Raw genomic sequence first — 13,104 nt, 5'->3', positions numbered from 1 at the left:
TCCCGGCGCCGCGGCCCCGGCCCTTAGCAACGGGCCTAGCGACGGTCTCCAGCGGCTGCCGCCCCGCGCCGGCTCCTGCGCGCCAGTCCCCTGCTGCGGGGGCTGACCCTGCCCGGAGAAGGACCTAAGGGGGTCCGGCGTGTCCTCACGGCGGCGGCAAGAGGATCTAAGCATGAATGGCAGCCGGAGAGGTAAAGGGAACTCTCAAGGGCGATCGCCGCCTCGCGCCGCCGCGTAACCGGGCCTGGGATCCGGGATCCGTGGCGCGTGGGCGCGGGTCGGGGCTGCGCCCTGGGGGCTCCAGGTCCCCTGTTGACTCGCCACTTTTGGCCCCAGTGTTAACCCGCGCACAGGAGGACGAGGTCCTGCCTGCTCAGAATTTGTGGCCTTGACTGCTCGAGGCCCGGTCTCTTGAACTCGGCGGATGCAGCCTTTCTTACCTCGGTGGCTCCGAGGCAGAGGAACTAAATTTAGGTCCCCCAGATCAAGCTCCCTTGCTCTCCGCAAGGACGGCCCTCAATTTCCTCATCTCTCGAATGTGACAGTAAAATGTCCATGTCATAGAGTTCTTGAAGTTTCAATGCGGATAATATATAACTCCTGGCACATTTTAAGTAATCGGTTAAATACGAAATCTTCCCTTCTGTAACCACCGTCCTCCCCACAAAACAAATAACCCAGGGATTCTTTAACTTTAATGTGAATAGGAATCCCCTGGGAATCGTGTTAAAATGCAGATTATGGGGGCGCCTGGGTGGCTTTGTTGGTTAAGTTGGTCTCTTGATCTCGGCTCAGGTCGTGATCTCATGGTTTGGGGGATGGAGCCCCGGCTCAGGTCGTGATCTCATGGTTTGGGGGATGGAGCCCCGCGTTGAGCGGTGCACTGTCAGTGCGAAGCCTGCTTGCTTGCGATTCTCTCTCCCTCTCTCTCTCCCTCCACCGCTCACGCCCTCTTTCTCTCTCTCTCTCTCTCTCTCTCTCTCTCTCTCTCTCACACACACACACACACACACACACACACACACACACATAAAATAAATAAACTTAAAAAAACAGATTATGATTCAGTAGGTCTGCTGGGGGCTGAGATTTTGCATTTCTTGTATGTTTCCAAATGATGCAGTGTTGTTGGCTTCAGTGTTATCGGCAAAGGACTAATCCATAATCACTATATTCACCTACCCTTTATTGAATACTGTCTGGGTCAAGTGGACCCAGTATCTTTATTTATTTGTATATATTTTTAAGTCCTCTCTCCACCCAATGTGGAGCTCAAACTTACCACCCCAAGATCAAGAATCACATGCTCTACCCACTGAGCCAGCCAAGCACCCCCTAAAAGTATCTTTAAACCAAGCTGCTAGATGGTTCCTTGCAGTGTCTCGCTTTTGAATATGAGTGTGCTTTTATTACATAATCATTGGTCAAAATAAGTGCTGTTGTGAACATACGAGATTACTATCCATCGATAGCAAACTGTATATTCTGACACTGTCAACGTAAGTTCCAGAAAAAGCAAACCAACATGCTTTTATGTTTTTTAGAAATTTTACAACATAAGCTATCCTTGCTGTGTAACAGAAACAACTCCCAAGTTATCTCATTATGTAATCCACAAAAACATCTTGATAGGTATTATCCTCATTTCACAGTAAATAAGAGGCTCATATATAACTTGCCAAGGTCATAGTAAGTGGCAGAACAGGCTTTGAATCCAGGTGAGGAATGTGAAACCTTAGAGCCATTATTTTTACATACTATCCCATGGCAGAGGTGGGAGCATGGGAAAGGAAATATGTAAAATTTAAAGTCCAGAGGCATACCTCGGACATACTGCAGGGTCCGTTCCACCACAATAAAGCAAATATCTCAGTAAACTGAGTCAAATAAAATTTTTGGTTTCCCAGTGTATATAAAAGTTGTGTTTACCCTACACTGTAGTTTATTAAGTATGCAGTAACATTATGTCTAAAAAATAATGTACATACCCTCATATAAAAATACTTTGGGGCGCCTGGGTGGCTCAGTCGGTTGGGCGTCCGACTTCGGCTCAGGTCATGATCTCACGGTCCGTGAGTTCGAGCCCCGCGTCAGGCTCTGTGCTGACAGCTCAGAGCCTGAAGCCTGCTTCAGATTCTGTGTCTCCCTCTCTCTCTGCCCCTCCCCCACTTGCTCTCTGTCTCTCTCTGTCTCAAAAATAAATTAAAAAATATATATACTTTATTGCTAACCAATGCTAACCATCATCTGAGCGTTCAGCAAGTGGTGTTCTTTTTGCTGGTGGACCATCTTGCGTTGATGTTGATGGCTGCTGGCCGATCAGGGTGGTAGTTGCTGATAGTTGGGGTGACTGTGGTATTCCTTAAAATAAGACAACATTAAACATTGAACCTTGCCCTATCAGCTGACTCTTCCTTTCACGAACGATTTCTCTGTTCACGAACGATGCCTTTTGATAGCATTTTACCCACAGTAGAACTTCTTTCAAAACTGGAGTCAATCCTCCCAAACCTTGCCTCTGGTTATCAGCCAAGTTTATGTAATAGTCTAAATCCTGGGTTGTCATTTCAACAATCTTCACAGCATCTTTGCCAGGAATAGATTCCATCTCAAGAAACCACTTTGCTCATCTTTAAGAAGCAACTCCTCTGGGCACCTGGGTGACTTAGTCGTTTAAGCGGTCGACTTTAGCTCAGGTTATGATCTCACAGTCTGTGGGTTCAAGCCCTATGTCGGGCTCTGTGCTGACAGCTCAGAGCCTGGAGCCTGCTTTGGATTCTCTCTCTCTCTCTCTCTCTCTCTCTGTCTCTCTCTCATTCTCTCTGTCTCTGTGCCTCTCCCCCACTTGCCTCTCTCTCTCTCTCTCTCTCTCTCTCTCTCTCTCTCTCTCTCTCTCAAAAATAAACAAACATTAAAAAAATTTTAAAAAAAAGCAACTCCTCATCCGTTCAAGTTTTATTGTAAGATTGCATCAATTCAGTCCCGTCTTCAGGCTCCACTTCTAATTCTAGGTTTCTTATTTCTATCACATCTGCAGGTACTTCCTCCACCGAAGTCCTAAACCCCTCAAAGTCATCCGTGAGGGTTGGAATCAGCTTCTTCCAAACTTATTAATGTTGATATTTTGACTTCTTCCTATGAATCACAAACATTCTCAATGGTATCTAGAATGGTGAATACTTTCCGGAAGATTTTCAATTTCTGTTGCCCAGAACCATCAGAAGAATGACAGCTAAAGCTTTATGAAATGTATTTCTTAGATAATAAGACTCTAAGGTTGAAATTACTCCTTGATCCCTGGGCTGCAGAATGGATAATGTGTTAGCAGGCATGAAAGCAACATTAATCTAATTGTACATCTCCATTAGAGCTCTTGGATGAACCTGTGCGTTGTCAGTTAGCAGTAATATTTTGAAAGGAATCTTTTTCTGAGCAGTAGACCTCAAAACAGTGGGCTTAAAATATCCATCGAGCCCACCCAGGAACACCAAGGTAGGTAGGTAGGTAGATAGATAGATAGATAGATAGATAGATAGATAGATAGATAGATATTCAGCAAACCATGTTGTAAACAGAAGTGCTGTCACCTAGGCTTTGCTGTTCCATTTATAGAGCACAGTAGATTTAGCATAACTCTTAAGGGCCCTAGGATTTTTGAAATGGTAAATGAGCATTGGCTCCAATTTAAAGTCACCAGCTGCTTTAGCCTCTAACAAGAGTCATCCTGTCCTTTGAAGCATTGAAGCCAGGAACTTCTCTCTAGCTATGAAAGTCCTTGATGTCATCTTCTTCTAATGTAAAGCTGTTTCATCTACGTTGAAAATCTGTTTAATGTAGCCATCCTTATTAATTATCTTAGCTAGATCTTCTGGGTAACTTGCTGCTTCACTTTATACTTTTATGCTATGGAGATGGCTTCTTTTCCTTAAACCTCCTGAACCAACCTATGCTAGCCTCAAGCTTCTTTTCTGCAGCTTCTTTACCCCTCTTAGTCCATAGAAATGAAGAGGGTTGGGGCCTTGCTCTGGATTAGGCTTTGGCTTAAGGGACTGTTGTAGCTGGTTTGATCTTCTCTCAAGACCACTAATACTTTCTATGTGTCAGCAATAAGGCTGTTTCACTTTCTTATCATTTATGTGTTTCTTGGAGCAGCACTTTTAATTTCTTTCAAGAACGTTTCCTTTGCATTTTTATAACTTAGCTAAGTGTTTGATGCAAGGGGCCTAGATTTGGCCTGTCGAGGTTTTCAACATGCCTTCCTCACTGAGCTTTGTCATTTCTAACTTGATTTAAAGTGAGAGAGGGGCGCCTGGGTGGCGCAGTCGGTTAAGCGTCCGACTTCAGCCAGGTCACGATCTCGCGGTCCGTGAGTTCGAGCCCCGCGTCGGGCTCTGGGCTGATGGCTCAGAGCCTGGAGCCTGTTTCTGATTCTGTGTCTCCCTCTCTCTCTGCCCCTCCCCTGTTCATGCTCTGTCTCTCTCTGTCCCAAAAATAAATAAACGTTGAAAAAAAAAATTTAAAAAAAAATTAAAAAAATAAAGTGAGAGATACGTAACTGTCCTTTCACTTGAGCACTTAGAGGATATTGTAGGGTTATTAATTGGCCTAATTTCAATATCATTGTTTCTCAGGGAACAGAGAGGCCCGAGAGAGAGAGAGAGAGAGAGAGAGAGAGAGAGAGAGAGAGAGAGGTGGAGGAATGGCTGGTCAGTGGAACAGTCAGAACACATAACATTTATCAGGTTCCCCTGGATTGAGATCCACAAACTCTGAATCTGTTACACATAGTTGCTGTGTAATCGTGGGCAAATTACATGCTTTACTTCATTGTGCTTCATCTATAAAGTGGGACAATGATAATACCTGTCTCATTGGATTGTTGTAAGGATCAAGTACATTTGTAGCTACCAAGTGTTTAGAACAGTATCTGGCACGGTTAGTATTCAATAAATTAACTTTTGACTACAAGTGAAGAAACCCAATTCAAACTGGCTTAGAGAATTTTTAGCTCCTATAAAGAAAAGTCTGGTAAGGGTAGAGCTTCAGTTAGATCCAGAGACTCAAGCAATATCACCAGGAATCTCTCTGTCTTCTACTTTTCTCCAGGTAGGTTTCATTCTCAGATAGGTCTCCCTTGTATGGTGCAAGATGGCCACCAGAAGTTCCAGGCTGATTTCTGTCTTGCTCTGGGCTCTAGCCCAGTGGAAAGAATGTCTCTTTCCTAATGGTTCCAGTAAAAGTCCCAGGATTGTGTGTCATTGGCTGGACCTGGGTCACATAGTCATTCCTGATTCACTCAGCATAGCTGGTCAGATTTGGATTATATGCCCACCTCTGAGCAGTAGAATAAGCTGTACTTGAACCACTTGGACTAAAAGTGAAGGGCTAGTGGTTCCCCAAGGGCAAGTTGAGGTCCTGTCTCCACATACAGGGGCATTGGGTTCTGGGCAGGCAAAAAGTGAAACACTTATTTTTCCTCCATAGACACAAGGTCTGCTTGAGAGTTTTTGTTGGTTAATTTGCTTTTTTGTGTGTTTAGGTTTCAGACCCCCTTCTTTCCTGGTAGAAACAAACTATGCTAATTTCATGACTGTCATTACCAATTCAAATGGTGTAATCTTGATCTCTCTTGTCCTAAATAATAAGTTGATTTTTTTCCTTCCTGCTCTCTGGCCTGTGATACAGAAGGATCTTCTCAGACATTCTGATCTCAACTTGTTTTTCTATTTTAGTCTCTTTTAGCAGACTTTGTTCTCTGGTCCTGGATTTTAGTTCTATCTAGACACCTCTTTTTCTATTTTCAGTCATCTATATTTCTTCCAGACTTTGTGCCCCCTCCACGCCTTTATAGCTTATAGCAGCCCACCTGATGGCAGACTGACCCTTTTATACACTTAAAACATGTCTTAGTGATACAGTATTCATATTTTGCATGTTAAATCCCATTAAACTCTGTAACTCAGCCTTCTTATCTTGAAGGTTACCCCTCAATACCCAATCTACTTTTGGAGGAAATAAATTAATATTGTGAGGAGGTTGATGTCTAATTTTCCATCCATCTGGTCTGAAAGATGAGACACTGACTTTAGGGGAGATAGGATCCAGACAAGAGTGTAAGTAAGTTGGACTAGATGAACTTTAAGACATCTTTTAATAATTAAGTTCTGATTCTGACATTTTTATATATCTTCTACATAGTGACATTATATTATATAATTTCTAATTTATTAAACTGCTTTGTAAGGGGATTACTTTTTATTTTAATTTTTTTCACATTTATTTATTTTTGAGAGATAGAATGTGAGCGGGAGAGGGGCAGAGAGGGAGGGAGACACAGAATCCAAAGCAGGCTCCAGGCTCCCAGCTGTCAGCACAGAGCCCGACGCAGGGCTCAAACTCACGAACCGTGAGATCATGACCTGAGCTGAAGTTGGACGCTCAACTGACTGAACCACCCAGGTGCCCCGGGGATTACTTTCTTAAAATTATTTTTAAGGACAGACTGACCTATGATTAACTAAATAATGAATACATATGTGTTAACTCAAAATCTCACTTCAACTGTATCTGAAAATCATTAAAAAATCTGGTAGGTCAGTGGTATACAGAATAAAATTAATATGTATCAGATAACATAATTGATATAGTTATCATTTTATCCAGTGAAACTGAAGTCTCAAGGTACACCTGTTCTGGAAACAACTTACTTTGTTAAAAGAGAAGGCCTTTTATCTATGGCAGAATTTTTGTCTGTCTGATGTATCATTGCTGGTTAGTAATATGATTGAATAAAATTTTAACAATTCTGAGGGGCGCCTGGGTGGCTCAGTCAGGTAAGGGTCCGACTCTTGATCTCAGCTCAGCTGTTGATCTCGGTTGTGAGTTCAACCCCCACGTTGGGTTTCGTGCTGGGCGTGAAGCCTACTTAAAAATAAATAAACAAAATAAAACAATTCTGATATTTAAAATCAAAGGTAGATTTATTATTTTTAAATGCTCAGTATTTTTGTTTTCGTGAAAGATGTGTTTTACTTATCCTAATTTATATTTTTTTGTTAAAAGTCAGAGCAACCTCTGTCCTTCCCAGATATGGTTCACCATGCCTATTTAAAGGACACTTGAGCACCAAAAGTAATGGTAAGTGAGGTGTTTAAATGGTAAAAAAATGGGGCGCCTGGGTGGCGCAGTCGGTTGAGCGTCCGACTTCAGCCAGGTCACGATCTCGCGGTCCGTGAGTTCGAGCCCCGCGTCGGGCTCTGGGCTGATGGCTCGGAGCCTGGAGCCTGTTTCCGATTCTGTGTCTCCCTCTCTCTCTGCCTCTCCCCCGTTCATGCTTTGTCTCTCTCTGTCCCAAAAATAAATAAAAAACGTTGAAAAAAAAAATTAAAAAAAAAATAAATGGTAAAAAATTATTTGTTAAAACGTTGACTGTTTGTTTCCTTTATTTGTAAATTGTATGACATGATGAAAAATTACTTCATGTAATCAATATTGAACCTCGTATTGTTAATTATAATTAAATAGTATAGGAATTCTTGAGAAAATTTAGGAGGCCATCATTTCACACTACTATTGTGCCTAGGACGTGGACCTGGTCGCCTCCCACTCCCTGCTGTATCTCCGGCCCAGCTCTACTCTTTGCTGGCAGACCACCCTGGCATACAGCTTACCTTCCTTGTTAAAATGGCGGTCAGGAGGTTATTAAAGACACTGGTACTGAAAGGGAAGAGCACTTGAAAAATGCAATTTGTATCCAGAGTAAACACCGATGGGCCTCTTTTCCAACTGGAGTTCTCGATCCTATGAAAAGGAAATCTGAATTTTCTGTGTTTTCACACTTTAAAGGCTTTAAATTTTTAACATGAACTTAAAATATATTTTTATAATTATAGCTTCAAATTTTAAACTGCATTTTTAGGCAAAATAATTGAAAACCTTTTTTTCCTTACTTACATGAAAAGTCTTTGATTCTGGTTCCTCTAAAAGTGAAAGACGGATCGCATTTTCAATTAACTTACTTGTTTCTGGTAATAAAGTATATATACACATAAAGCAGAGTCATAAACGTTGAAAAATTATTTTTAACTAAAAATTTTAAACTAGATGTAAAGTATACATACATTAGAAAAACAGGATGAAGAACAACAATATGTAGTTTGCTAAAATTTTTTTTTAAGGATATATGTGTGGAGCTGCTGTAGGTATAGTGGTTCTAGGTATGAAGCTGATTTGGTTCACATCTAAACTGCGTCCTTTATCAGCTGTGCGACCTTGAAGACCTTATTCACATCTCTCTTGGTCTCCACTTCTTTTAAATGGTAATAATGACTAAATGGCTTTTACATGTGAAGAGTCTAGAACAGTGCATGCACGGTACCTATTCAATAAATTTTAATTGTAGTACAAGTATCAAGCTTATCGTTACTGTATATGTTTGTATTATGCATAGAATTTCCCTAGAAGGATGCATAAAAATGGTAGTAGAGTATACTTCTGGGAGGGGAGGCTAGGGGTCATGACAGGATATTCACTTACTTTTCAATCTTTATATGCCATTTTAGCTGTTGGTTTTGTTTAACTATATGTATGTATTCTCAAAAATGGTTTTTAATGTTTAAAAAGTTATGCCTAGATTTATTTACATTTTATACACTCATATATAAGTGCTTAATTATTTCTAAGGTATCTTTTAAACAGTTTAGATGAGATTGAGAAGCTTATGGAATTTCTATGTGATCGTATTTGTCTTAATATATTCCTAATACTTCAAAAAGAGTGCAGTAAACTGATTGTGTTTTCAGGTGTAAAATTAGAAGTCGCCCCTCAGAAAAGAATCTTTGCAGAGAATTTTAGAGTTTTGGATTTGTTTGACTTACTCAACTATTAACAATGCTAACATTATTTTATAATCAGGCAAGCAAGCTAAACGCTGTTAGTTATGAGATTAATGTCTGTCAATAAGAAATAGTTTTGTAAATGTAATGATAATAGATTATATTCCAGAATCTCTTCCCAAACTCTCAGTCTTAGAAAGGCTTGAACCCAAGTAGTCAAGAGCTTGTCAGTTACCAGTGCAAGGTGAAGGCTAGGACATACCCAGCATCACAGATATGTCAGTATGTTAATTTTCAGGACATTTTATAAAAATGAGCTTAATAATCAATATCTTGTTTTTCTCATAACTTGATATTAATTCTAAATATATAATGATTAAATATGTTTTAATTTTTAGCTTTTTGCACTGACTCCTCCTCTCTCAGACTAAGTACTCTCCACCTGGTCAAGAATCACATGGCTGCTCACTATAATAAAATCCTTTCAGCCAAAGGTAAAAATGTGCAAATGTGAACTTTCTATATCCAATTTAAATCCTCAGCTTCACTTCTAGTTAGGGTAAATCTGTGGCAGAAATGAATATATTATATATAAATGTATTTATGTTTCATGTAGCAAGATATCACCTGTTAACTATAACTTCTATACATAGAAAATTCAGAATGCCATTTTTGTTAACTCTATGTGATATCTATATAATAACTACTTATTTCATTTTACCTGTGTTATCCCTAATACATTTTTGTGGTTAGATATTGATGTTAATATAATGAAAGTTTATAATCTGCTTTTGTTTTCACATCTAAAGAAATTGTACAAAGAAGATACCAGCTGCTCTTTTTTTTCTTTTTGGTTGCTTTGTTGAGATAATAACTTATATATAATAAAATGACTAATTTTAAGTGTACAGTTAAGTATCTGTGTTTTGGAACATATATCCATTTGTATGATCACCACAACAATCATTCTTTAACAGGGACTAGCCAACTACAGCTTGTTGGTCAGACCCTCCCACCACCTATTTTTGTACAGGTCTTGAACTAGAAATAATATTTATATTTATATTTTTAAGTGGTCAGAAAAAAATCAAAAGAGCAATATTTTGTAACATGTGAAAGTCACATAAAATTCAACTTTCATTGTCCAGATATAAAGGCAATCGTGTTCATTCTTGGACATATCGTCTATGGTGGTTTTTGCCCTAAAAGGCAGAGTCGACTGGCTGTGACAGAGACCATATCACTCTGCGAAGCCTGAAAAGTTTACCATCTGTCCCTTTACAGAAAACGTTCACTGACCCCTGATGTAGAACATTTCCATCATCCTAAAAAGTTCTCCCTAGTCCTTTGCAATCAGTCTCCTCCTTCAATCCCTGGCAACTACTGATCTGCTTTCTATGACTATAGTTTTCCTTTCCTAGAATTTCATATAAGTGGAATCATACAGTATGAATCATTTTGTGTCTAGCTTCTTTGAATTAGCTAACGCTTTGGAGACTAATCCATGTTGGTGTGTGCATCGGTAGTTCTTTTTATTGCTAAGTAGTTTTCCAGTCAGTGACTATACCGTAATTTGTTTATGTATTCATCAGTTGGTGGATATTTGGATTGTTTTGACTCACTTTTGGCCATTAGGAATAAAGCATACAATCTTCACATACAGTCTTTGAACACATGCTTCCATTTTACTTGATTAAATTTATTCACTAGGAGTGGAATTGTGGGGTAAAATGGTAAGTACATGTTTAACTTTGTAAGAAACTGCCAAACTGTTTTCCAGAGTGACTGCCATTGTGTATTTCTGTCACTTGTACATCCTCACCAGAACAGTACTTCCTTTCGTAGCCATTCTAGTGGAGACATAGTGGTGGCTCATCAGGTTTTAGCTTGTATTTCTCTAATGCCTATGATGTTGAACAACTTTTCTTGTGCTTATTTTCCTTTTTTTTTTTAACATATTTTATTTTATATTTGAGAGAGAGAGAGAGAGACAGAGCATGAGCAGGGGAGGGGCAGAGAGGCTCCTAGCTGTCAGCACAGAACCCGATGTAGGTCTCGAACTCACGAGCAGTGAAATCATGACCTGAGCCGAAGTAAAATGCCCAACCAACTAAGCTACCCAGGCGCCCCTCTTGTGCTTATTTTCTATTTGTAAATCTTCTTCGGTGAAATATCTGTTCAAATTTTTGGCCCATTTTTAAAGATAAGTTATTTGTCTTCTTAATACTAAGTTGTGAGAGTTCTTTATGTATTAAAAACAGGTTGTATATCAGATATATTTTCTTCCTGAGACTTACCTTTTCATATTCTTTAAAAAATATTTATTGTGAAATTGTTTTAGACTTATAGAAAAATTGCAAAAACAGTACGGTGTCACAGAAACCCTTCACCCAGCTCTCCCTAATGTTAAAATCTTATATAACCATAGTAGTTATTAAAACTAACAAGTGACTATTGATAGAATACTGGTAACTACTGACTTTTTTGAATTTCACCAGTTTTTCACTAATGTCTTCTAAAAAAGTTTTTATCTTCTCATTTGAAGAGCTAAAGTTTGTGTTTTTTATTTTTTTTAATATTTATTTTGAGAGAGAGAGAAAGAGCACACGTGAGTTGCAGGGCAGGGGGCGGGGGGGGGGGGGGGGTGAAAAATTCCAAGCTGATTGCACAGAGCCTGATGCAGGGCTTAATCTCACAAATGCTGAGATCATGACCTGAGCTGAAATCAAGAGTTGGACGCTTAACCAACTGAGCCATCCAGGTGCCTGGAAGAGCTAAAGTTTTAAATTTTAGTTAATGTTTTATGAAGTTTATGTTTTATTTATTTATTTTATTTTGTTTTGTTTTATTTTTTTAACATTTATTCATTTTTGAGAGAGCATGAGCAGAGGAGGGGCAGAGAGAGGGAGACACAGAATCGGAAGCAGGCTCTGAGCTGTCAGCACGGAGCCCGATGTGGGGCTCGAACCCACAAACTGTGAGATCATGACCTGAGCCAAAATTGGTTGCTTAACCAACTGAGCCACCGAGGTGCCCCTGAAGTTTATATTTTAAATGATTGAGAAATCTAGAGAAAAATTATATTTTGTGACATGTGAAATCAAGTTCAGTTTTTCGATTGTTTTAATAGTTTAACTTTTCAGGGGTGCCTGGGTAATTCAGTCAGTCAAACATCCAACTCTTGATTTTGGATCAGATCGTTATCTCAGTTTCATGAGTTTGAGCTCCTCATCAGGCTCTGCGCTGACAGCACATAGAGCCTGCTTGGGATTCTCCCTTTCTTTCTGCCCCTTCCCTGCTCACCTTCTTCTGTCTCTCCCAAAATAAGTAAATAAACTTAAAAAAAATTAAAAAATAGTAGTTTATACTTTTCATATCCCGTTTAAGAAATCTTTTCCGGGGTGCCTGGGTGGCGCAGTCGGTTAAGCGTCTGACTTCAGCCAGGTCACGATCTCGCGGTCCGTGAGTTCCAGCCCCGCGTCAGGCTCTGGGCTGATGGCTCAGAGCCTGGAGCCTGTTTCCGATTCTGTGTCTCCCTCTCTCTCTGCCCCTCCCCCGTTCATGCTCTGTCTCTGTCTGTCCCAAAAATAAATAAACATTGAAAAAAAAAAAAAAGATCTTTTCCTGGGGTGCTTGGGTGGCTCAGTTGGTTGACCAGCCAGCTTTGGCTCATGTCCTGATCTTGCAGCATATGAGTTCAAGCCCCACATTGGGCTCAGAGTGTGCTAGTGTGGATCCCACTTTGGATCCTTTGTCCCTCTCTCTTTCTGTCCCTCCCCTGCTTGCGCGCGCTCTCTCTCTCTCTCTCTCAAAAATAAAACAAAAAAAATTTTTTTTAATCTTTCATTAATTTTAGGTCACTAGGATTTTCTTTGTCTTTTAGAAGTGTAAGTTTTAGTTCCTACATTTTTTTTTTTAAGTTTGTGATCCATTTTGAGTGACTTTGTATATATGATATAAGGAGTAATTTTTTTTTTGCCTATGAATATCCAAATACTTCCAGTATCATTTGTTGAAAAGATTGTCCTTTTTTTTCGTTTGTTTTTTGTTATTCTTTAATTTTAGACAAAGAGAGAGAGAGAGTACAGGCAGGGGAGAGGGGTAGAGGGAGAGAATGAGAGAGACAGAGAATCTTAAGGGGGCTTCACGCTCAGCATTGAGCCTGATACAGGGCTCGATTCCATGACCAAAATCAAGAGTGGTGGGCTCAACCAGCAAGCCACCCAAGCTCCCCAAGATTGTCCTTTCTATGTTGAATTGCCTTGGCAGT

General features: G+C 39.9%; 1 protein-coding gene and 1 long non-coding RNA gene across 4 annotated transcripts in view; both read left to right on the top strand.

The window, feature by feature from the left end:
- Positions 1–9: 9 nt before the first annotated feature.
- The window catches only part of SPATA7 (spermatogenesis associated 7), a 40,207-nt gene continuing 27,112 nt past the window's right edge, over positions 10–13,104 (top strand). The window contains exons 1-3 of one of the 3 annotated variants that reach the window (XM_025919579.2): positions 10–191; positions 7,063–7,137; positions 9,233–9,328. In XM_025919579.2, the coding sequence (XP_025775364.1) occupies positions 173–191; positions 7,063–7,137; positions 9,233–9,328 (190 nt within the window). In that variant the 5' untranslated portion in view covers positions 10–172. The remainder of the gene's footprint in view (positions 192–7,062; positions 7,138–9,232; positions 9,329–13,104) is intronic. The other 2 variants (XM_025919580.2, XM_086709071.1) reach the window with 2 other exon arrangements.
- On the top strand, positions 198–2,866 carry LOC147579774 (uncharacterized). Its single transcript, XR_015252094.1, has 2 exons — positions 198–795; positions 836–2,866. It is a non-coding gene; the product is annotated as an uncharacterized LOC147579774 (long non-coding RNA).

The sequence above is a fragment of the Puma concolor genome, chromosome B3, assembly GCF_028749965.1.
Source record: "Puma concolor isolate L17-30 chromosome B3, mPumCon1.1.hap2, whole genome shotgun sequence".
In the NCBI taxonomy this organism is placed as follows: domain Eukaryota; kingdom Metazoa; phylum Chordata; class Mammalia; order Carnivora; family Felidae; genus Puma; species Puma concolor.
This window is presented reverse-complemented; position numbering and strand designations above follow the sequence as displayed.